At 33.3% G+C, this 20484-nt stretch overlaps 4 protein-coding genes across 5 annotated transcripts; 2 read left to right on the top strand and 2 right to left on the bottom strand.

Moving 5' to 3' along the window:
* Positions 1-119: 119 nt before the first annotated feature.
* Positions 120-2645, bottom strand: LOC111781402 (uncharacterized). Its single transcript, XM_023661963.2, has 2 exons — positions 2424-2645; positions 120-1949 (listed from the first exon to the last, which is right to left on the bottom strand). The coding sequence occupies exon 2, from the start codon at positions 1814-1816 to the stop codon at positions 308-310; it is 1509 nt and encodes a 502-aa protein (XP_023517731.1). The 5' UTR covers positions 1817-1949; positions 2424-2645; the 3' UTR covers positions 120-307.
* Positions 2646-6843: 4198 nt separating this feature from the next.
* On the top strand, positions 6844-8777 carry LOC111780995 (dof zinc finger protein DOF3.2). The gene is made up of 3 exons (XM_023661387.2): positions 6844-6980; positions 7050-7347; positions 8345-8777. The coding sequence occupies exons 1-3, from the start codon at positions 6951-6953 to the stop codon at positions 8650-8652; spliced, it is 636 nt and encodes a 211-aa protein (XP_023517155.2). The 5' UTR covers positions 6844-6950; the 3' UTR covers positions 8653-8777.
* Positions 8778-10164: 1387 nt separating this feature from the next.
* LOC111780996 (uncharacterized) lies at positions 10165-14109 on the bottom strand. 2 transcript variants are annotated; one of them, XM_023661390.2, is made up of 7 exons: positions 13799-14109; positions 13330-13399; positions 11926-12075; positions 11763-11836; positions 11377-11495; positions 10666-10749; positions 10165-10537 (listed from the first exon to the last, which is right to left on the bottom strand). In XM_023661390.2, exons 2-7 carry the CDS (start codon positions 13334-13336, stop codon positions 10441-10443), a joined length of 531 nt encoding a protein of 176 aa, XP_023517158.1. In that variant the 5' UTR covers positions 13337-13399; positions 13799-14109; the 3' UTR covers positions 10165-10440. The 2 variants fall into 2 exon arrangements, with proteins under 2 accessions (XP_023517158.1, XP_023517156.1); XM_023661388.2 differs by having other exon boundaries at positions 13921-14109.
* A 2772-nt stretch (positions 14110-16881) lies between these two features.
* On the top strand, positions 16882-19855 carry LOC111781771 (putative E3 ubiquitin-protein ligase XBAT31). The gene is made up of 8 exons (XM_023662464.2): positions 16882-17273; positions 17348-17407; positions 17494-17565; positions 17659-17780; positions 17858-17998; positions 18066-18173; positions 18273-18531; positions 19146-19855. Exons 1-8 carry the CDS (start codon positions 17094-17096, stop codon positions 19533-19535), a joined length of 1332 nt encoding a protein of 443 aa, XP_023518232.1. The 5' UTR covers positions 16882-17093; the 3' UTR covers positions 19536-19855.
* Positions 19856-20484: the final 629 nt, after the last annotated feature.

Raw genomic sequence — 20484 nt, 5'->3', positions numbered from 1 at the left:
ATAAACTGTAAGAACACCAACCAAATCATCGACATAATCGTTTTCAATTACGGAAAAAATTTGGCTCTAATCAAACAACCAATGATATTTGTATAAATGACCAAAAAAAAAAAAAAAAAAAAACAAATATAAGTTCATATCAATTTCTAAATATGAGACATAAATTTAGTGAGCAAAGAATGACATAAGAAGCAAATACAAAAGTACATTATCAAAGAACACTAAAATGAAGCTTAGTTAGTAAACATTGAAGTGTGCCTACCTCACCTCCTCCAGTCACAACTGTTACTCATACAGATGACACATCTCAGGTTAACATAAGATCATTTCCTCCCAGGTGCGGCCGAAGGCAGACACGAACTTCATGTTCCTCAGGGCCGATGCGGAGCCTCGGCACCATAATCTCGAGCACAGATCCTGGACCGTCGTAGTATGCTTCTATATTAGCATCTTCAGGAATTCGAGTTGCTAGAGGGATCTCCCTTACAAATTCACCCGGGGGACAGTGTTCGGGGAATGGATCGGTGAGCTTGAATGTCCTATCATGTCTCTTGATGAACGGCATCCCCGACGTGCTCACACACGATACTTTTATGATCCCATGTGTCACAGTGTTCCTCCATGAAACTTTGACACTTTGAAGATCAACGAATGGTAAGCTGATGATGATCAAATAACCTTCTTCGTCCTCGTATATCGATTTAGCAGCTGTTACTGGTCCGTAAACATTCTTCATTACCCCGCTGAAATCGTTCAACCAATGTGGCTCATTCGGGTGGACTTCTATCTCGGAGATGCGATCGGTCGTGTGATTATTCACAGCCAAGTAGCAATCGTCGTCATTGCCATTCGAGAAGAAATCCTTCTTCCTCTTGCTGCTGACAGGCGATAAATCCATCCCGTCACAGTTTGCGTGGTTCGATGGCTGAGTTGACAAATTCAGTACAGATCCATTGAGCAGTTTTTTCGAATGAGAGTTCGAGGCGCTCTTAAGAGTCGGAGGCCTCTCGAGTTCAAAATCCGTGTTCGGAAGATTTCTCCATGAACTAAAGTCACTTGCCTCGGGAGGGATGGTGAAATTCAAATCCCTGCCTGTAAGCTCCACCCATCTCTTCCTATCTTCTTCATCAAGAACCATCAAATTCGGAGACGTAACAACCGTAACTCCATGAACACACTGAGGATTCGAGAGACCCCGATAGTGTTTCCGCTGCATTTTGTGAGATCGAACGAAACCTTTATCAACACTAAATGGAAAGGGGCGCTCACCTTGACGAGAATGACCGTTCATATAACTCCTAAGCTGCATTTTTCCCAATGCATTCTCAGGCCTCTCCTTAAACACCCACATATACATATTCTCCATATCATGTTGAACCATGAAAACATCCAAATTAAGATCAGACTTTTCAAACCCAGAAATCCCATTACTATCCCGGATAATCTTTGCCTTCGACTTATCGTTCATCACCGGCTTAACGTAGAAACTAAAGAAAAACCAAGCACCCCAAATACAATCAACACGCTTCACGCATTTCCGCCCAACTTTTGGGACACTAAGGAAGCTCTCTGTCTCGTAAACCTGTGAACCAAGTCCAACATCTAAAATGTCACATGGATCAGAGCTCCAAGGCTGCTGGGGCGGGCTACGCTCGGCAGACAGTGGAAGATTGATATCGGGTGGGCGGGGAAGAACGATTTGACGATTCATTTCCAAATCCAATTCATCATGAGAAGAAGCACTGGAATCCATAGACAAAAGTGTGGAAGGGTGATGACTCTCCATTGAAAGAGCTGTAAGTCGAGAGCCTCCCATTTCAACTCATCATCTCCATTGAATCTGATGGGTTAAATACAGCCATTCCCACAAACACACAATATCTTATAAACAGCTGTGGCGGCTTATATCAATCAATCAATCCCCACAGTATCTTCCCTCCATCAAAACCCTAAGATTTATCAATGAAATAACACAAACCTCACAAACTCACAAGAAATTTAACACAAAAACACAAAGAAACATAAACCATATCGAAAGAAAATTCCCAGAAAGTGGGAGAAGGAACAAAACAGAACAGAATAGAACAGAACAGAGTGAAGGAGGTGAATTATTATACAGAAAAAACACAAATCCCTAAATAAGAAAAAGATTTCACAGACGCTATAGAAACACAATATCTAGCCCTAATCCTAAAATCTCTTGATATCCCCCACACATAGGAGGAAAACATCGAATCAAACCCATCAAATCCTTCCAAATTCGTCAAAATTTCCAGAAATTAGCCCTGTTTTCCGTTTTCTCACATCGAAACAAACCGAGCCATATGAACAAATCAAGAAACAAAGTAATTCGTAGAGCTAGAGAAGAACAACCATTGAGTGAGGAAGAACACAAAATGGAATTGGATCTTCAATGAGAGTACCTTTTGGTAAGAACATCAGGGAATCGAGAAGACGAGTGACCTCCATAACAAAAAATGATGCAAGTCTTCATCAAATCATCATAAACCATCGCTCTAACAACCACCACTACAAGAACTGGTAATGAATTTTGTTCTTCGCCCTCAAGAACAAAAGGGGGGAAAGAAAAGGGAGAGGAAAAATTGATGGGAAAGTGAAGGTGTGTGAACAGAAGAAGAGAACAGAGGCGTGAAGGAGCATCTTATTATAAAGAGGGGCCTTCGCGGGTTAAGCCCTTCACTGGATGATACCCAAAACCAAAACGTTGTTGCCTCGCTGTTTGTTGACGGTCACGGTAACGGCGACGAAATGTCAAAACTTTCACATTCCAACACACGGCGTTATGTGTAATTCCATTTTCCTGTAGTTTTCAACCTTTTTGGATCTCACTCTATAATACACTCGCCCGCACCTGATTTTTCCCCATAGATTTTATTATTATTACTATATATTTCTGTTTTTAAAAATTAAATTATTTTTTTTTAACGTTTTCTAAAGCGTGTGGATGTTTAGAAATTATAATTTTAAGGTATTATCTTTTCTTTTTATTATATATTTTTTTAATTTCGTGAAATTGACATTTCATTTAAATAAATATACAATTAAAATTATGGCTTTTTTATTTTTATTTTTATTTTTTATTATTGAATTTGAATTTTTTTTAAATGGGCTCAAAGGTGATTTCGTGCTTTATTTATATATAAAACAATTAAAATATATATTTATATTTTTTTCCATTTCTTAAAAACTATTTAATTAAAATATCTTGCCAATTAAATTTTCAATATTTAAATATTTGTTTCTTATCTCTTCAAAAAGAGATGTATAGGTAGGGGCCTAGAGAGGGTTGTCTTATCCATGCTCCTAAAAAATCATTCATCATTTTTTTTTTATAATTAAAAAAATAACATTTTTTTTTTGTTTGTTCTTACACAAATAATATTGATAAATAAATTAAAAATAAATTAAAATAAAATAAAAACCAAACCCATAATTGAGATAGAATAATACTAAAACCCAAGAAAAAAAGTAAATTTTTATTTTTTTATTTTTTTATTTTTTTATTTTTTTATTGTTAACGATGGAACGACAGCAAGAACACGAAAATTTCTCCCTATTTTAAACTCATATTTAATTATTATTTTTATTAAAATAATGTTGCTTTTTAGCCTACCCATTCATGTGCCAACATGGGACAATGAAATAAGGGTTTTGAACATTCCTAGGTAGGTGCCCTCATATTTGAATGTGAGATATTTTTATTAATAAAATGATAAAAAGGGGAGGAAAATTAAATAAATAAATCACAAGTGGGACATATTGGGCCGGGTGTTAGATTGAATTTGGGCCTTGATTCTATTTTCAGCCCAATGGGTCAACAGGCCCAATGCAAAATCTGTATTAGTTCACGTATAGGATTTTTTTAATTAAATAATTGCAGAGTGAAAAAAATCCATTAAAATAGATTATTAGTTTGTTTGGTAATATTTAAAACTTGTAAGGCTTAAAATAAGCCAATTTTTTTTTTTATTATGATATATAATTTAAAATAAATAAATATTTTAAAAGCAGTTAATTGAAAATGGAGGTTGGATGCATTGGAAGTGAACTTGAAAAAAGGGGGAATAATTAAATATTTAAAGATAATTAGTGGCATAAAAACAAAATTAAAAGTACAAAAATATCTTAATTAATATTAGATATGTATAACTATACTTCCTTTTTGTTGGGAGTGGATCAAAAAGAACAAATATCTAATATACTAAAATAATATAATTTTTAAATAATAATTATTTTTTTAAATTAAATATAATATTCTCCTTTTACATTTAATTATTACAAGTAAATTAATCCATCATCGACCTTAATTCGTCATATTTCTATAATTAAAGTACTATGGATTATTTAATGATTTTTCATATATATATATATATATATATATATATAAATAAATAAATAAAAAGACAAAAGTAAAAATTTATCCTTTTTTATTATCTAATTTTGTTTAAATTATATTAAATGGGATATTAAGTTTAAAATTTGAGTTTAGTCCCCTATTTAATAACTTATTAGAAAGAAAACCCCCCAATATGTTGGATTCCTACTTATAGCCCAAGTCCAAAAGGCTATAGGATTTATGCATGGACGGATTGATTTGGATGGAATCATATCTTTTCCAACTCAAAATATCTCATTGGTACAGATTTTTTTATTATTATTATTATTATTATTTTTTTTTACTTTTTATTTCCCTTTTTTCTTTCTAAGACAGTGACCATTTATTTATTTATTATATATATATAAAAACTAAATTCTTCAAATTAGTAATTTATATTTCCATATGCTAAAAATAACTTTATTTCTTCCAAGTGGAAAATATTTTTTAAAACCCATGTTGGTCTTTGAATTGAAATAAAATAGAGTTTTTTTAGTGGCACGCTTTTAGCTTCAATGTGAACGTTTTAGCTTTTAAAAGCTAAGTAGGGAACAACAAGGGGGAGAAGGGAGTTTCGGGAACAAAGCCCTCAAATTTCAAAGTTAAGTATTAAGGGTTTTGAGGTGCAAGTCAAACCACTCCACGTTGGTCAAAAGAAAGAGGAAGACCTGATATGAAAACAGAGTCGTATGATAGGAGAGAGTATACTTTTGAACTCTGAGAGCGAGACTCCAAAAAAGTTCAAGAAACTATGAAGAACAGTAAACTCAATAGAGTTTGGACAAAACTATGATAGTGAATGAGAGTTTCTATATCTTTGATCCTTAAAGAAGACTTATTTAACGACGCTCGATCTATTTAAACCTTATGTTCTACAAACTCCATCTAAATTTTGAAAGAAAAAATAATTTTTAAATTTTATAAACTAAAATTCATCCATATAAATAAATATCGATTCATAAGGGTATTTTCGTCCGAAGCTAATTAAAAAAATTTTAAAAATTGGTTTAAACATTTTTATAATATCCAGTAGATTTAGGTAATAAGCTCTTCAAACTATTGGGCCAGAAGATGATTTTTTTTAGATATTTTTAGACAATTAATTGTATTAAATTTTACCTCAAATTCTTAATTTCACAAAAAAAATCACCTTAATTATATTTAATTTGGTGAGAAAATGATTTTTTTTTTAATTATTCGGTAGAAATTATAATAATTGTGTATATTTAAGGGTCTAATTTTTTAAGATAAAAATTGATACAATTAAATCGATTCTATTTCCTAAAACAATATTAAACAAATATTCAATAATTTACGTTTCATATATAAATACAAATTCAAAATATAATATACATATACATACATGATACATACATACATCTATGTATCATGTATGTATATTTATTCTTATATATATTATTATTTCATGTATGGCGGTGCCCATGTGGTGGAACGTACGACAAACAGCTTTTCATAATACGTCCATGCAAAAATTGAAAAATATATATATTTAGAATTTCATGTGGCCAAATTAATTTTTCTTCTAAATTATATAATACTAAAAAAAAAAAACATATTCATATCCTGTGATATAAGCCATATAAACATGAAAGGTGACATTTCAAGGGATAATTTAGTAATATCCATGGTCTAGAATTGTAAATAGTTTACCTCGTAACATTTCAAGGGATAATTTAGTCATTTTCATAGTCTAGAATTGTAAATTAAATTTACATTATAACATTTCAAGGAATAATTTTGTAATTTTCATAGTCTAGAAATGTGTAACATTGTAATTTTAATAGTCTAAAATTGTAAATTAAGTTTACATGGTAACATTTTAAGGGATAATTTAGTAATTTTCATAATCTAAGTTTACATTTCAAGGGATAATTTCATAATTTTCCGTCTAGAATGGTAAATTAAGTTTACATTATAACATTTCAAGGGATAATTTCGTAATTTTCGTAGTTTAGAATTGTAAATTAAGTTTACATTATAACATTTGAAGGGATAATTTAGTAATTTCCATAGTCTAGAATGGTAAATTAAGTTTACATTAGAACCTTTCCAGGGATAATTTAGTAATTTAAATTAAGTTTACATTAGAACATATCCTAATTTATTTAATCATAAACTAAATATTTTATAGTTAAAAAAATGCATAAATTAAAGAAAATAGAATGTTTGATTCTCTTTAATGAAACAAAGATCCATGAAATATTATTCCTTACAATAATTAGTCTATTTGAACAATTATTATTATTATTATTATTATTATTATTATTATTATTATATGGAAAAAAAAAAAAAACATCCACATGACCCATGTGTGATAAAGGTTCATTTGGTCGGGTCCATCTCCTTTTGTAAGAGCTTTGAAGCACTTTAATTTTGAGTTAAATTATTATTTTTGTCTATTTTAATTATTTTTTTTTTAAATTTAGTTCATATAATTAATTTTTCATTAAAACCCTAAAATGTAATGAAATTTTCTCTCTCCCCTCCCACCTCTTTCTCTCTCTAAAAAACCCATCAATTTTTTTGAAGAACAATGCCATTTCCATCAAATTTTGAAGAACAGGTAACCATTTCATTTCTTAATTTCTTCCCTACAAAATTTTATTAATTTAAGACTTGTTTTGGTTTTCAGACGGTGTCGCCGCCGCCGGCGCTGCCGCAAGGGCGGCCTGAGTCGATGACGGATCCGGCACGGCTGAAGTGCCCGAGATGTGAATCAAGAAACACCAAGTTTTGTTACTTCAACAACTATAGCCTGTCTCAACCCCGCCACTTCTGTAAGACCTGCCGCCGGTACTGGACCAGAGGCGGCGCTCTCAGAAGCGTCCCGGTAGGTGGTGGCTACCGCCGGAATAATAATAAAAGAACCAAAAGTGCGTCCAAATCTCCGGTTAACTCCCCATGCCAATCCTCTACTACTGCTGCAGCTGGTAATCATATCAACTCATGAAAAGCTTAATTCTTTTATTAAATCACCATTTCTATTTATTATTATTATTATTATTATTATTTTAATTTTAGGATATTTTTCACTTTTTAGACCAACTTTTTACCTCAATTTATTAAGATATTTTATATTTTTTTAGGAAAAATAAAATTATCCATTAAAAAATTTGAAAGGAATATATGTGTAGTGGATTTTTGGTTATTAACCCGATTTCTACAAAAATAAATAGATAATTTTATGGGGATGAAAAATGAAATAGGAGGTGGGGACAAGGACGGGAAGACTTTTTCATCTCTATCTCGCCCCGTGGACATCTCTAGGTATAATGACCTAAATTTTCTATTTAACCTAAGACCGGTACTGTACACATATCATGAACCTATGTAATTTCAACTAAGCCTAAATGGATAAAATTAGAGATCCCACATCAATTGGGGAGGAGAACGAGCATTTCTTATAAAGGTGTGGAACCTCTCACTAGCAAACTTGTTTTAACGACCTAAGCCCACCGCTAGCAGATATTGTCTTTCGGGTTTTCCCTCAAGGCTTTAAAATGCGTCTACTAGGGAAATGTTTCCACACCCTTAATTTTTCGTTCTCCTCCGCAATCAATGTGGGGTCTCTAATTTTATCGATGTAGCCTTAGTTGAAATTATGTAGGATCATGATATGTGTACAATACCGGTCTTAGGTTAAGTAGAAAATTTAGAGTCGTTACACCTAGAGATGTCCACGGGGCAAGATAGAGACGAAAAAGCCTTCATGTCCTTGTCCCCACCTCCTATTTCATTTTTCATCCCCACAAAATTATCTATTTGTTATTGTAGGAATCGGGTTCCCGACGATTATTAAAAACTTGAATATACCGTCTTTAATTTTCGAGAATAATCAGTCGAGATTTGAGCGTTTGATACTCGTTACATCGTTTTAACTAGTTAAACTATACTTGAAAACCGATGAACTAACATAGTTTTGAGCAGGAGAAGCAATGAGATTAAATTACAATGCGATTAGTACACAAAATGAAGGAGTCAAGGGTTCAAGTTATCCCATTGGGATGGCCAACTTTTTAGGGTTTGATCAACATCAATGGCAGCCACAACAGCTTCAGCTTCACCAATTGCAACCAGCTCGGTTGCTCGGAAATAATGTCGTCGAGGCATCGTCGAGCTATAACATGGTCGGGCAACAAAAGGTTAAGGAGGGGAAGCCATTGTGGGGAGTTGTTGCAGGAAGTGATCGCCATTGTTGGACAGCTTTTAATCCTTCATCTTCTTCCCATTCTTAAATATAAGAGAGTTTTATGCTTTTTTTTCTTTCTTAAGCTTAGATTTTATTTTTGTAAGCAAATTAGGGTTTCATGTTGAACAACTCTTTTTAGTAGTTTTTATAAGTGATGAGTGTTGTCTAAAATTTTTAATTTGGGAAAATAAAATATTCAATTTTATATTTACATTAAAGAAAAAAAAAACATTTTAATAAATAATTTCTATTTAAAAAATATAAAACATTCTAATAACTTTTAATAATATTTCACTGCGGAGAATATAATATAATATTCTTTTTAACATCATTTCTAAAAATTTAAATATAGTACGAGCACTTTATATTTATTTATTTATTAAGTAAATAAATATATAATACGGTAGTTTTATACCTTAGTTTCTATACATATTAGGGAATATAATCTCTGCTACTAACTCATTTTAGCTAATTGAAAGATTTTTTTTTTTTTTTGCTCCCTCTCTCGTTTTTTTTGTCTAAACTAGAATTTTCAATCCTGTTAGAGGTAGTTCCACACTGAATTCTAGCTCCAACCTCAATTCGTGGTTAAATGGGTAATTTAATATGATTGAAATTATTTGCATTAAAAATTAAAAAAGAAAAAAAAAATGGTCATTTGGCAAAAAATAATGCACCTGAAATTTATTTTCTTGGCTTCAGTGTTTTTTTTTTTTTTTTTTTTTTTTTTTTTTTTTTTGTAACTTAATTTATCTCTATTGGGTTAAAATTATGAGATGAATAAGATTAATGTAAACAAATCATATAAAAATTAATAAAAACAAATCATTTAGCCTTGTGAATTAAAATGATTTTAGGTGATTTTAAAGGCCTAAATTAAAGTTTTTTAAAATATAATTTAATCGAAAAAATATACTTTAAGAAAACTAAATTTAATATGAGAATTAAATTAAATCATTTAAAAGTACATATAGTAAAATAAAACACGCAAGAAGTATTTTTTAAAAAAAGTAAATAATAGAATGAATGAAATTGTAAAAAATAGTTTTGAATTTTTCTATTCATTTAAAATATAATCATATTTTTCAAAAGTTGCAAATTACTGTGGATAATATTATTTTTACACATTTTTTTTATAGAATAAAAAAATTATTAGAAACCATTCGTAAGCTGATTTTTCATTTAATTTTTACTAAGTAATTTTTTTAAAAGAGATTTTTGAAATAAATAATAGTTTTTAAGGGTTTTTCTTTTTTATATATATAATTTGGCTTTAAATAAAAAATAATGTGAATAAGTTTGGAAAAGAATGTAAATAAACGAATAAGAATGGGACACGTAAGAAAGTCAAAAAGAAGGAATTTGTGGGAAGAGAATGTCGGAAACTTTTCAGTGATATCGACGCGCCATAGTGGGTTGTGCTTTACACGCATCACAAAAGGAAAAGACAAAACTATCTTTTAACCCCACGCTCCATTCCACTGATTTGATCACACATGGCACGCGCTTTCATGCCATATCGATTTCAACACGTGGATAAATTCATAAATCATGATAATTAATCAATATTTCCCGATCTCTTATAAACATCTATTATTAAAGTAACAAAGAAGCTAATTTTCTGAGTCTGCCCATGATTACATAATTAACACAGTATCTTTCATTAGCCAATAGCTTCTTTTTATGCCAAGAAAATTGTAAAACGACGCCGTATCAGACTAATTAGAGCCTAAAACTCAACCCCTTGTTTGTATTCATTTCAGAAGAATCATTGTTCATTGAGCCTTTAAGAACCAAATGGGAAGAAGCCTGGTATCTGAATCAAGCACTTACATTAAAAGAACCATCTTTTGGAAGTCGACGTTTTCTCCGCTGCTGGCTTATCGTCTCTCCTGTTCTCGATTCCTTGCTTTAAAGATTCCAGCCTTTTCCTGCATGAAAATGGATGCAAGACAGCGGTTAACGTCGATACTTACCGAGTTACTGAAATCGGTTTAATTGGTAGTTAAAAATGTAGACGGAAGTGACACTGAGTGATGAAACAGAAGATCAAGATTACTTGGTGTCGGTGAGTCGACCGTGTAAACTCCATCTTTGACGGAATCCTTCGATGCCCTCAACTCCACTAGCAAGAATCAAATGTCTGCAGATCAAAAGGATATATGAGGGAAAGTTAGGGACGTGAAACAGAACACTATTGCAATCAAGTTACATAAGGGAAACGTGAACTCGACTAGAATCCATTCTATTAACTCACAAAACAGTAGGTAAAAAGGAGGAAGGATAAGGTATTCTCCTTGTAAAACTTTCTGTAGACAGTTTACAAAAATCCTCTTCAATTGGCTTGAATCAAGAAAGATGAGTAATTGCGAGAGAATTGATAACGAAACCCATCTAGCATCCAAGAACAAAACAAGATCCTCAATTTCTCATCCCAATCAAGGGTCAATCTTCAAAAGTAGGAGGGTTCGTTTCTAATCACCACATCCAATCTATATCCATAGCCATGTCGACCCATAAAAATTATCGACTTTGTTCTTGAGATAGTGACCCGAAAGATATGTAGCGAGGTATCCTTGAAAAAATTTCTTGATATATATAATCAACCTCGTAATCTTTAAGAAACGCAGGGGGAATTATTTTGGACCGAAGATCAACCAGTTTGACGAAACTAATGTATAAATTCAGCAAGAGGAAATAAAATCTACCACAAGATTCAGAATCGACAATAATGGTCGGTAATTGTAATTGCTGGAGAGTGCTAGCATACCTCTCCAATGACGTTACTTCTGATTCAAGTTGCGTAGCCCTTTCCTTTGCTGCATCTAGAGGCATTGATGACCCTAATTTTCTTTCGCTATCTTGAAGCCGTTGTCTTAGTTCTCTATCCTACAATTTATTTATGCAGTCAAATAATTAGGAAGGTGTCATTAAAGAAGCAAGGGAACAAAATATAATGGGAGATGAGGAATCAACCCAAAAGAATATCAAAGGGATTATGGAAAGTTTTTCCACAATTCTAGAAATAAGAACTGAGTTCTAGCTGTTTATTCAATTTAATGGATTCCCAGCACCCAGCAGCCCTCAACTGAACAATTCTAGAAATAAGAAAAGACTGGCATCTCAAATTTGAATTTCAATAAGTTTTAGTGTTACCCGTTTTTCGGCACACTGTCGATAAACAGCTATTTCATCTTGACAAAAAGGTTCGATATCATTGATTTGCAAGCCTATAAAGAAAAATTGGAAAGCAAGCTTAAATTCTATAAGAAGAGCTAATAAAAGATAATGACAACTACTAATAAAGAACAAAACTTACATAAAAAGAGATTCCTCAATATACCATCACATAAATCAACACCTTCAAGCACATGAGATGCTATTTCAGGTGGAATGATAGGTGATGGTGGCCCCATCATTAAATCATCACCAACCAAGATGGTTTCTTCCATGGTTGGTTGCGAGTCGACTGTAGCCAAAATGGTGAAGATTAGTCAACTATAGTCTGTTTCAGCTCAAACAAATTCAATTACCAAGTTAAACAATCTTTTGACTTCTATTTATACTTTTGCAAGTAACAAAAGAGGATTGGATATTTAATTAGACGTGCATAGGAAAATTAAGAAAAGTAAAAAACTTGAAAGAGGAGTCTAAAATCCAAAAAAGTTATTGTCCCAAAGCAGCTCATGAAATTGAATCACTTGGCTGCAATTGTTTGATCGAAAATGAAAACTTATGATTTTTTGGTTCAATATTTCCTTTTGCACTCGAACATGGGCAAAATCAAACAGCAAATGAGTCTCAAATACATATTGGATGAAAATCTAAAGGCAAACAAAGGGTCTCCAAATTTAAATTTTAATGTAGCTAGTAGTTTTGATCATGCTGCTGCCGTTGCTGGTGGATTTCTTTTGTATGTGACTGGATTCCGATCGGAACAAGGCTGACAGTGGCGAAGGAGGAAAAAGAAAACTTGGACAACATACAGAATCAACCTTTCTCAAATGGGATTGTTATTGTGCAACAATATTAAGGAAACATTCTCTAGGATAATAAACACATTGAAACCAACAACATATGTGTTCCTTATTATTTTTAGAAAGATAATATGTGAGATCCCACATCTGTTGGAGGGGGAACAAAGCATTCCTTATAAGGGTGTGAAAATCTCTCCCTAGTGGATGCGTTTTAAAACTTTGAGGGAAAACCTGGAAGGGAAAACTCAAAGAGGACAATATCTACTAGCGGTGGGCTTGGGTTGTTACAAATGGTATCAAAGTTAGACACCAGGCGGTGAGCCAACGAGGATGTTGGGCCCCCAAGGGGGGTGGATTATGAGATCCCACATCAGTTGGAGAGGAGAACGAAACATTTCTTATAAGGGTGTAGAAAACTCTCTCTAGTGAACACGTTTTAAAACCTTGAGGGGAAGCCCGGAAGGGAAAGCTCAAAGAGGACAATATCGGCTAGCGGTGAACTTGGGTTGTTACATACTACCTTTTTATTCCATTTACAACAGTGAATACATTATCTAACGGTCAACAAGAGATCGGGCCACTGAATTATGGGAGTAAACAAAAATGAGCATTCAGCACTATCCCAGCACAGACACTCACAGAAACAAAAGTTCAGAAAACAGAAGCAGAAAATGAAGTTGCTCAAGCAAACTCTTTACCAAAGAGAACAGTCACTAATTATTGATAGAGTACAATTGTCAACTTACCATCCATGATTGCTCTCCTGTTACTTCACCAACAAATGCAAGGTTTCAAATGTACGAAGACTTGAAGGCCCTAAATACAAAGAAGCAAACACTGAGACGAATTATTTAAATAGAAAGAAAAAAAAAAAAAGTTAAACAAGGGCATGGAACAATACTTCAACCATAAAACTAGGAATGCCTCAAAACATCTCTAAATTTCATTTAAGCTCATTCTAGAGCTAAAATTTTAAAACCCTCATAAATTAAACGTTGCCTGAAACTAATTAAACCCCAAAATCCGGCATGAGAAAAGAAGTAAACCATATAAGAAACCGAAAAATCTAATACTAGAATATATATTTAACAGTTCAATTCAGTAGAAAATGAGGCAATATGAGCTCCAAATCTCAGAATCAGCTACCGAAATAACACGGTGACTAACCAGATTCTGATCAGTTAAAAAAGGGGCTCATAAAAAGTTGAAGCAAACCTCTGAAGACCAAAACGCGACTGACCAAGAAAGTGAGGTACTATGAGTTACAATCCACAGAATCAGTTGCCGAAAGAACTCCGTTAATCACCAGATTCTGATGAGATAAAGATGAATCGAACCTGTTAAGTCTTGAAATCGGAGTGATCCACAAGACCAATCGGGCTCGCTTCAGCAGAGTAGATATAAGGAGGTCTTAAGGCGTCAATAAACGAGCGGTTTCGTGAGAGAGGCGGAGAGAAAAGGTGCAAGGTTCTGGCAATGGCGCTTCCAAGTTTGAAGAGAGTGGTGCAGATGTGTGCACCGCGGAGTTCTGCTAACGCTGAGAGATGGAGAGCAGTCCATTTTGGGCTTGGGCTGTCCTAAAGAGATTTGGGCTGGGCTGCAGAGAAAGAGGAAATAATAATCCCAAACTGCAACTGTAAGATAGATTTAGGTTAAGATTTTTCAATTTTGATTGAAGACAAAAATAATAATAATAATAGTAATAAATAAATAAATAAATAAATAAATACAAACCTTTACATACGTAAGAGTTCTCAATATAATTTATAAGTTTTATTCAGTTCCGAGTCAACCCGAGTTTTTTATCCTATGAACCCAAAACCGAACCAAGTCACTTCCGGTTAAGAAAACAACCTAACCCAACCTAACCCCTATAATTCGAGTTGGGTTGGTTTGGGTTGTCGGGTTGGATGTACACCCCTAATGGCAAGTGAGACTCTTTTCTCGAATTCTCAATTTTAAATGGGATTGGGGACGTGATTATATTCTTCATCCCCGTTTCTGTCCAATTCCCTGCCTTATTCTGTCTCTCTGCTGCATAATAAAAATATATTTTTAACACATATATTAAAAAAATAAATTAGTTAATTTTGAGATTCTAATAGTAATATTTAAAGTAATATTAAAATTTCAATTTTTAGAAACCATGGAGATATAATATTCTGCCTCCGTCATTTCTAAAAATTAAAATTTTAATATTACTTTAAATAAATAAATAAATATATATATTTATAAATATATTGATTTATTATGATTTTTTTAATAAAGATTATTTTGAAAAATGAAAAGCTTAAAATAATTATTTTTTTAAAGAGAATAATACACGAAAAAATTACCCGCGGGAACCCGATTCCCACAATTCATATGTGGAAAATTTCCACTCCGATTTCCATAAAAATAAACGAAAAATTTTACGGGATGAACAATGAAATAAATGACAGGGACATCTCTACTTCTCCAGCAACTAAGATTTTGGTGGATTTTCGGAGGAGAGGAAAGTATCTATATAATTTTTTTAATTAAATAAAGTTTATAATTTTTTTAATTAAATAAAGTTTATAATTTTTTTAATTATAAGAAATATGAATTGAATTCAATATATTTATGAAAGTTGGTTAGTGTAATGATGAAATAAAATTGGATACTTCTCCCAAAAGAGAATAGAAAGTCAGAAAATTGAGTAGATTTGTAGCAATCCTATGCCAAATTCTTAATAACACCAAAAATCTATTTAATAATTCCTAGCTCAAATATTTATTGTTATGTCATTTCACTCATGGATCATCGTCGATTTAGTTTATCTGTTCTAAACTTGTTTCTTATTCCATACATAATTAGGTCGAGTAATACGACGACAATGTTGATTTTACCATTCAAATACTTAGCAGCGAGCCTAACTTAACAGTAATTGATACACATTCTTCGATTGAATATGATATTCAAATTCTCATACTCAACACTAATATCTTGATAAAGCAAGATTGAAAACATCTCAATCGTCGAATTTAGCTCGTTTTCGTGATTTAAAAGCAAGATATTAAAGTAAAAGCCCGTTATTCTTTTCTTGTTGATATTTGTAAATCCTTTTATCCTTAAGGATTCAAAGTTTTAAGTATTGAATTGTTTTCCCACTTTTGAGTCAACTTTGCTATTCTATTCCACTTGACAAATATTTACTTGCAACCACCAAAAAGTGTATTATTCTTTTTTATTTTATTTTACTAATTAAAATTTTATTATTAAATTATCGATAATTAGCGTTTTGTATCAATTTAGTCTTAAATTTCGATCAATATAATAAAGTATTATTATAATTTATATATTCATATAATCGAGAATATTTGTATAATTTTGAAGATACAAATTTATGGGTTTGATGGAATGTATATAAACAATATTATAAATAAAATATTAAAAGTCGATATAAAGTAATATTTGGTCTTATATATTAAGTGTTTTAGCTATGCTTCACGTGTAGTAAGTATAAAGTAAAGTATAACACGATATTCACTTCTAGTTAAGTTTTAACCAATCTTTTGTCCATGGTTAGTTACGTAATGTTCTGAAAAGCGTTTGTTTATTGCAACTTAACATTCTAGAAGCGTCATTTAGTACTATATCTTTTTGTAACATAAATCTTAAGCTAACACTCTCTTGGTGGACAAGACTAACATATCATGCAGTGTCGAGACAAACATATTTAGTGATGTGGAATGGTTAGCTACTACTTGACTACATAAGAGTGCGAGACAGTGTGTTAGCTCATCCCGATTGAGCTAGATAATAGAAATTGTTCATTAGAGCAAGCATGACGACCACTAACTCTCTCTGGGTTGACGAGATTAACATATCATGTAGTATCAAGACTGACATGTTTGGTGATGTGGAATGGTCGAACAACTACTTGACTACATAAGAGTGTGAGATAGTGTGTTAGCTCATCCCGATCGAGATAGATAATAGAAATTGTTTATTAGAGTAAGCATGACGGTGGCTGAAATATCTGTAGGTGGAAAATCAAAATATTCCAATTATTATATATATATATATATATATATATATATATATATATATATATATATATATATATATATATATATATATAATCCTTACCGTAAAAGCTTAACTTCACCAACCAGCCTAATTCTTTTGAAACTTTAGAAAAAGAAAGAGAAAAAACAAAAACAAATTGAGATTAAATTAATAATTAATTAACTTTAATTTTGTCTTTTTTTTTGTTAATTAAATTACAAAAATACACGGCAGTCGGATTCGTTGGGGAATGGGTCAGATTCCGACACCAATGGTCATAAATTTCACACAATAAGGTCAAGCAGCCGAAGAAGGCCAACTCCTCCACGATTTTCTCCACAAGAAATTCCCCTTTCACATTCAGCGTTTACCAACAGCAAAGCCCAACTCCGGTCAGCCTCCGCAGGCGGTGGCGCGTGAATCAGTTGCTGGGTACTTCTTCTCCATGAACTGACGGCGTAACCCACCTGGAGAGCTGATGGGTCAAGGGCTGAGCTGCGGCGAACACCATGAAAATGGGCTGTTCCGAGCTGTGCAAAATGGGGATTCGGAGCTCGTTCTGACTATGCTGGAGGCTGATCCAACTATGTTGGAACTCACCACTCCTCGTACTAAAATGTCTGTTCTTCACATCGCTGCTGCTTATGGTCAGATCGAGGTGGGTCTTGATTCCTTCTCTTTTGTTCTTTCTTTTCTTGATTTGTGAATGATTATTTGGGCATTTGTTATCAGATTCTTAATATGCTCTTGGATCGGTCTGTGAATCCTGATGTGTTGAATCGCAATAAACAGGTAATGATTTCATCTAATCGCTAAGAACATTTAATCCATTTTGTTTGCACTTTGAATCTAATTTGATTTGGATTTGATGAACTTAGACCCCATTAATGCTGGCTACGATGAACGGGAAGATATCTTGTGTGCAGAGATTGATTGAAGCAGGAGCAAATGTTTGTGTCCTAATTTGTATGATTTATTGAATGTTCTTGGCGTATGCTTGTTTCAATTACATAACAATGTGTTTATTCATATGATATCAATAGATTTTGATGTTTGATTCTCTAAATCGACGAACCTGCCTGCATTATGCTGCTTATTTTGGCCACTCTGATTGCTTAGAAGCTATAATTTCTGCTGCTCATTCAGCTCCTGTTGCAGCTACTTGGTTAGTTCTTATCCCCATAGATCTTGATTTTTCGTGTTTTGATGCGTTATTTACCTTGAATTGGATGTCGTCGGCAGGGGGTTTATTAGATATGTGAATATTCGAGACGGAGGAGGTGCTACTCCGTTGCATATAGCTGCACGACAACGACAGCCACGGTGCATTCGGATACTTTTGGCGAATGGGGCTCTTGTTTGTGCTTCAACTTGTGCTTATGGGTAGATATTAAGCTGATTGTGATATTGATTGTGTTTGTATGAGCTGATCTTTCATGACAATTTGCAGCTATCCTGGGAGTTCGCCTCTTCATCTAGCTGCTCGAAGTGGTTCGTTAGAATGCGTTCGAGAATTGCTTGCGTGGGGAGCTGAAAGATTACAAGTGGATTCAGCTGGGTAAGCTCTAGCATGTTATATGAATCATGAACTTGTGGATCAAATATGATTATGAATACTCGATCTTAATTGCTCGAACTTGTTAATACATGTTTGTAGGAGAATACCTTACTCGATCGCTATGAAACGGAAGAATCGAGCGTGTGCAGCGTTACTGAATCCTTCAGCAGCAGAGCCTCTTGTTTGGCCATCAAAATTTAAATTCATCAATGAGCTAAATGAAGAGGCAAAAGCTCTGCTAGAGAGGGCCTTAGTGGAAGCAAACATGGAGAGGGAGAAGGCCATATTGAAGGAGAGTTCCTACTCATCTCCGTCTCCGTTACAATCCGATGTTGAGTTGGATGATGCAGAATCTGAGGTAATAACGGTTTTTCCGCTCGGACTTTCATGCTTTTGAGGTAATATCATTTAAGATCCCACCGCTAGAAAATATTGTCTTCTTTGGGATTTCCCTTTCGTGTTTCCTCTCATGGTTTTTAAAACGCGTCTGTTAGGGAGATGTTTTCACACCCTTATAAAGAATGTTTTGTTCTCCTCCCCATCCGACATGGGATTTCACAATCCACCCTCTTTCAGGGCTAGTGTCCTTGCTGACACTCGTTCCCTTCTCCAATCAGTGTGGGACCCCCAATCTACCCCTCTTCAGGGCCCAGCATCCCTTCGAGGCTTAGTCTCCTCGCTGAGCTGACACATTGCCCGGTGTCTGGCTTTGATACCATTTGTAACAATCCAAGCCCTCCGCTAGCAGATATTATTCTCTTTGGCCTTTCCTCTCAAGGTTTTTAAAATGCGTAAGCTAGGGAGATGGTTCCACACCCTTATAAAGAATGTTTCGTTCTTCTCCCCAACCGACGTGGGATTTCACAATGACTTTCATTGAGTGAAACATACTGATGTAGTTTCCTCAAACTGGACATATTCTGATTCTTATTTGCTCATCGAAACTTTCAAACTTTCAAAACTTTCAAACAGGGGTGCGACGTCGAGTTATGCTGCATATGCTTCGAACAGGCGTGTACTTTAGAGGTCCATCCATGTGGTCATCAAATGTGTGCCCATTGCACTCTAGCCTTATGCTGCTACAAGAAGCAAAACACCTCGAGCACTTGTCCCACCGCCCCGCTTTGCCCGTTTTGTCGAAGCAGCATTACTCAACTACTCGTGGCAAAGACCAAGGTGGCTGATAATCAAGAATCTGAAGTTAGTTCATCGAAACCAAGGCGGTCGAGGAAGTCGAATTTCAGTGAGGGTAGCAGTAGCTTCAAGAGCTTATCAGCTTTAGGTTCATTTGGGAAGATTGGTAGCCACAGTACAGGACGGTTTTCGGTTGAATGTGGCGAGGACGTCGATAAGAGTTTCTAAGTATAGCATCTTCCGCTCGGAATCTTCTTCGACAGTCAATGTAACAAAGTCTTGGATATGGTAGAATACCAATGGTTATGTTCACTACACGTATAAAATCTACTTGAACGTCTAAGAAGCACGGCGACAAGCGTTGTTCGTACGATTCTATCATCTTAAGTAAGTATAAGGTGGTCGAGTATGTCGTTACTGAGTCAGGTATGCTTGGTGAGTACTTTGTTATGTTTTTGAGTTGTAATAAAGCTTCATAAATTGGTCAATAATTAGCTGTTTCCTTTACCATAATATTTATTTTAGGTCCCTCAAAAATATTTCTTCCACTTTTCATTTTAGTCCCTAAATTCTTAAGAATTCAATAAGTGCCCTTTTTGACTTTTAAAATTCGAATTTTGTTTAAATATTTTTAGTTGTTATGTCACCTTCTTTGAATAATAATAATAATAAAAGTGTTGTTGTCATGTCATGAAAGTGAGCAAGTCAGATGATAATTTTTTAATACTTTTTAAATAAAAAATAACATTTTTAATAATTAATATGTTTATTTGAAGTTTCAGATTTTAAAAATACATGTTAATAATTATTGTTCTAATTATGTTATTTAAGAAACTAACCTCAAAAAGTAAATCATAATTATAAATATAGGTGTCATTATACCAATTTTTATTAATGACAACATTAACACATAGCGATGTCGCCTGTGGGAGGAGAACAAAACACTATTTATAAGTGTGTGAAAACCTTCCACGCGTTTTAAAGCATTGAGAGTAAGAAGTGCCCAGGAAGGGAAAGTTATTATGTAATAATTTAATTTATATTTTTTTTTAAAAAAAATCTATCAAAACTAAAGGTTAGTTTTTATTATTTAATGATTTAGATTTTTTTTAAAATTTATAAATATATTGGATCTTTAATTAATTTATTAATGGGTCGGGTAAGAAATCACACTAAA

The sequence above is a fragment of the Cucurbita pepo genome, chromosome 19 (assembly GCF_057944985.1).
Source record: "Cucurbita pepo subsp. pepo isolate OVF chromosome 19, ASM5794498v1, whole genome shotgun sequence".
In the NCBI taxonomy this organism is placed as follows: Eukaryota; Viridiplantae; Streptophyta; class Magnoliopsida; order Cucurbitales; family Cucurbitaceae; genus Cucurbita; species Cucurbita pepo.
The sequence above is the reverse complement of the archived record's forward strand: the minus strand, read 5'-3'. Positions and strand labels throughout refer to the sequence as shown.

What these genes read in the sequence shown, in the direction of transcription:
- LOC111781402 (XM_023661963.2), bottom strand. Translation starts at nt 1,816, where the DNA reads ATGGGAGGCTCTCGACTTACAGCTCTTTCAATGGAGAGTCATCACCCT.
- LOC111780995 (XM_023661387.2), top strand. Translation starts at nt 6,951, where the DNA reads ATGCCATTTCCATCAAATTTTGAAGAACAG. An exon ending in CATCAAATTTTGAAGAACAG is followed by an intron (nt 6,981 to 7,049) that starts GTAACCATTTCA and finishes TTTGGTTTTCAG; the next exon opens with ACGGTGTCGCCGCCGCCGGC. An exon ending in CTCTACTACTGCTGCAGCTG is followed by an intron (nt 7,348 to 8,344) that starts GTAATCATATCA and finishes AGTTTTGAGCAG; the next exon opens with GAGAAGCAATGAGATTAAAT.
- LOC111780996 (XM_023661390.2), bottom strand. An exon ending in GACAGTGTGCCGAAAAACGG is followed by an intron (nt 11,496 to 11,762) that starts GTAACACTAAAA and finishes AATAAATTGTAG; the next exon opens with GATAGAGAACTAAGACAACG. An exon ending in GGTCGACTCACCGACACCAA is followed by an intron (nt 10,538 to 10,665) that starts GTAATCTTGATC and finishes ATTTTCATGCAG; the next exon opens with GAAAAGGCTGGAATCTTTAA.
- LOC111781771 (XM_023662464.2), top strand. Translation starts at nt 17,094, where the DNA reads ATGGGTCAAGGGCTGAGCTGCGGCGAACACCATGAAAATGGGCTGTTC. An exon ending in TGATTGAAGCAGGAGCAAAT is followed by an intron (nt 17,566 to 17,658) that starts GTTTGTGTCCTA and finishes TGATATCAATAG; the next exon opens with ATTTTGATGTTTGATTCTCT. An exon ending in TGGATGATGCAGAATCTGAG is followed by an intron (nt 18,532 to 19,145) that starts GTAATAACGGTT and finishes ACTTTCAAACAG; the next exon opens with GGGTGCGACGTCGAGTTATG.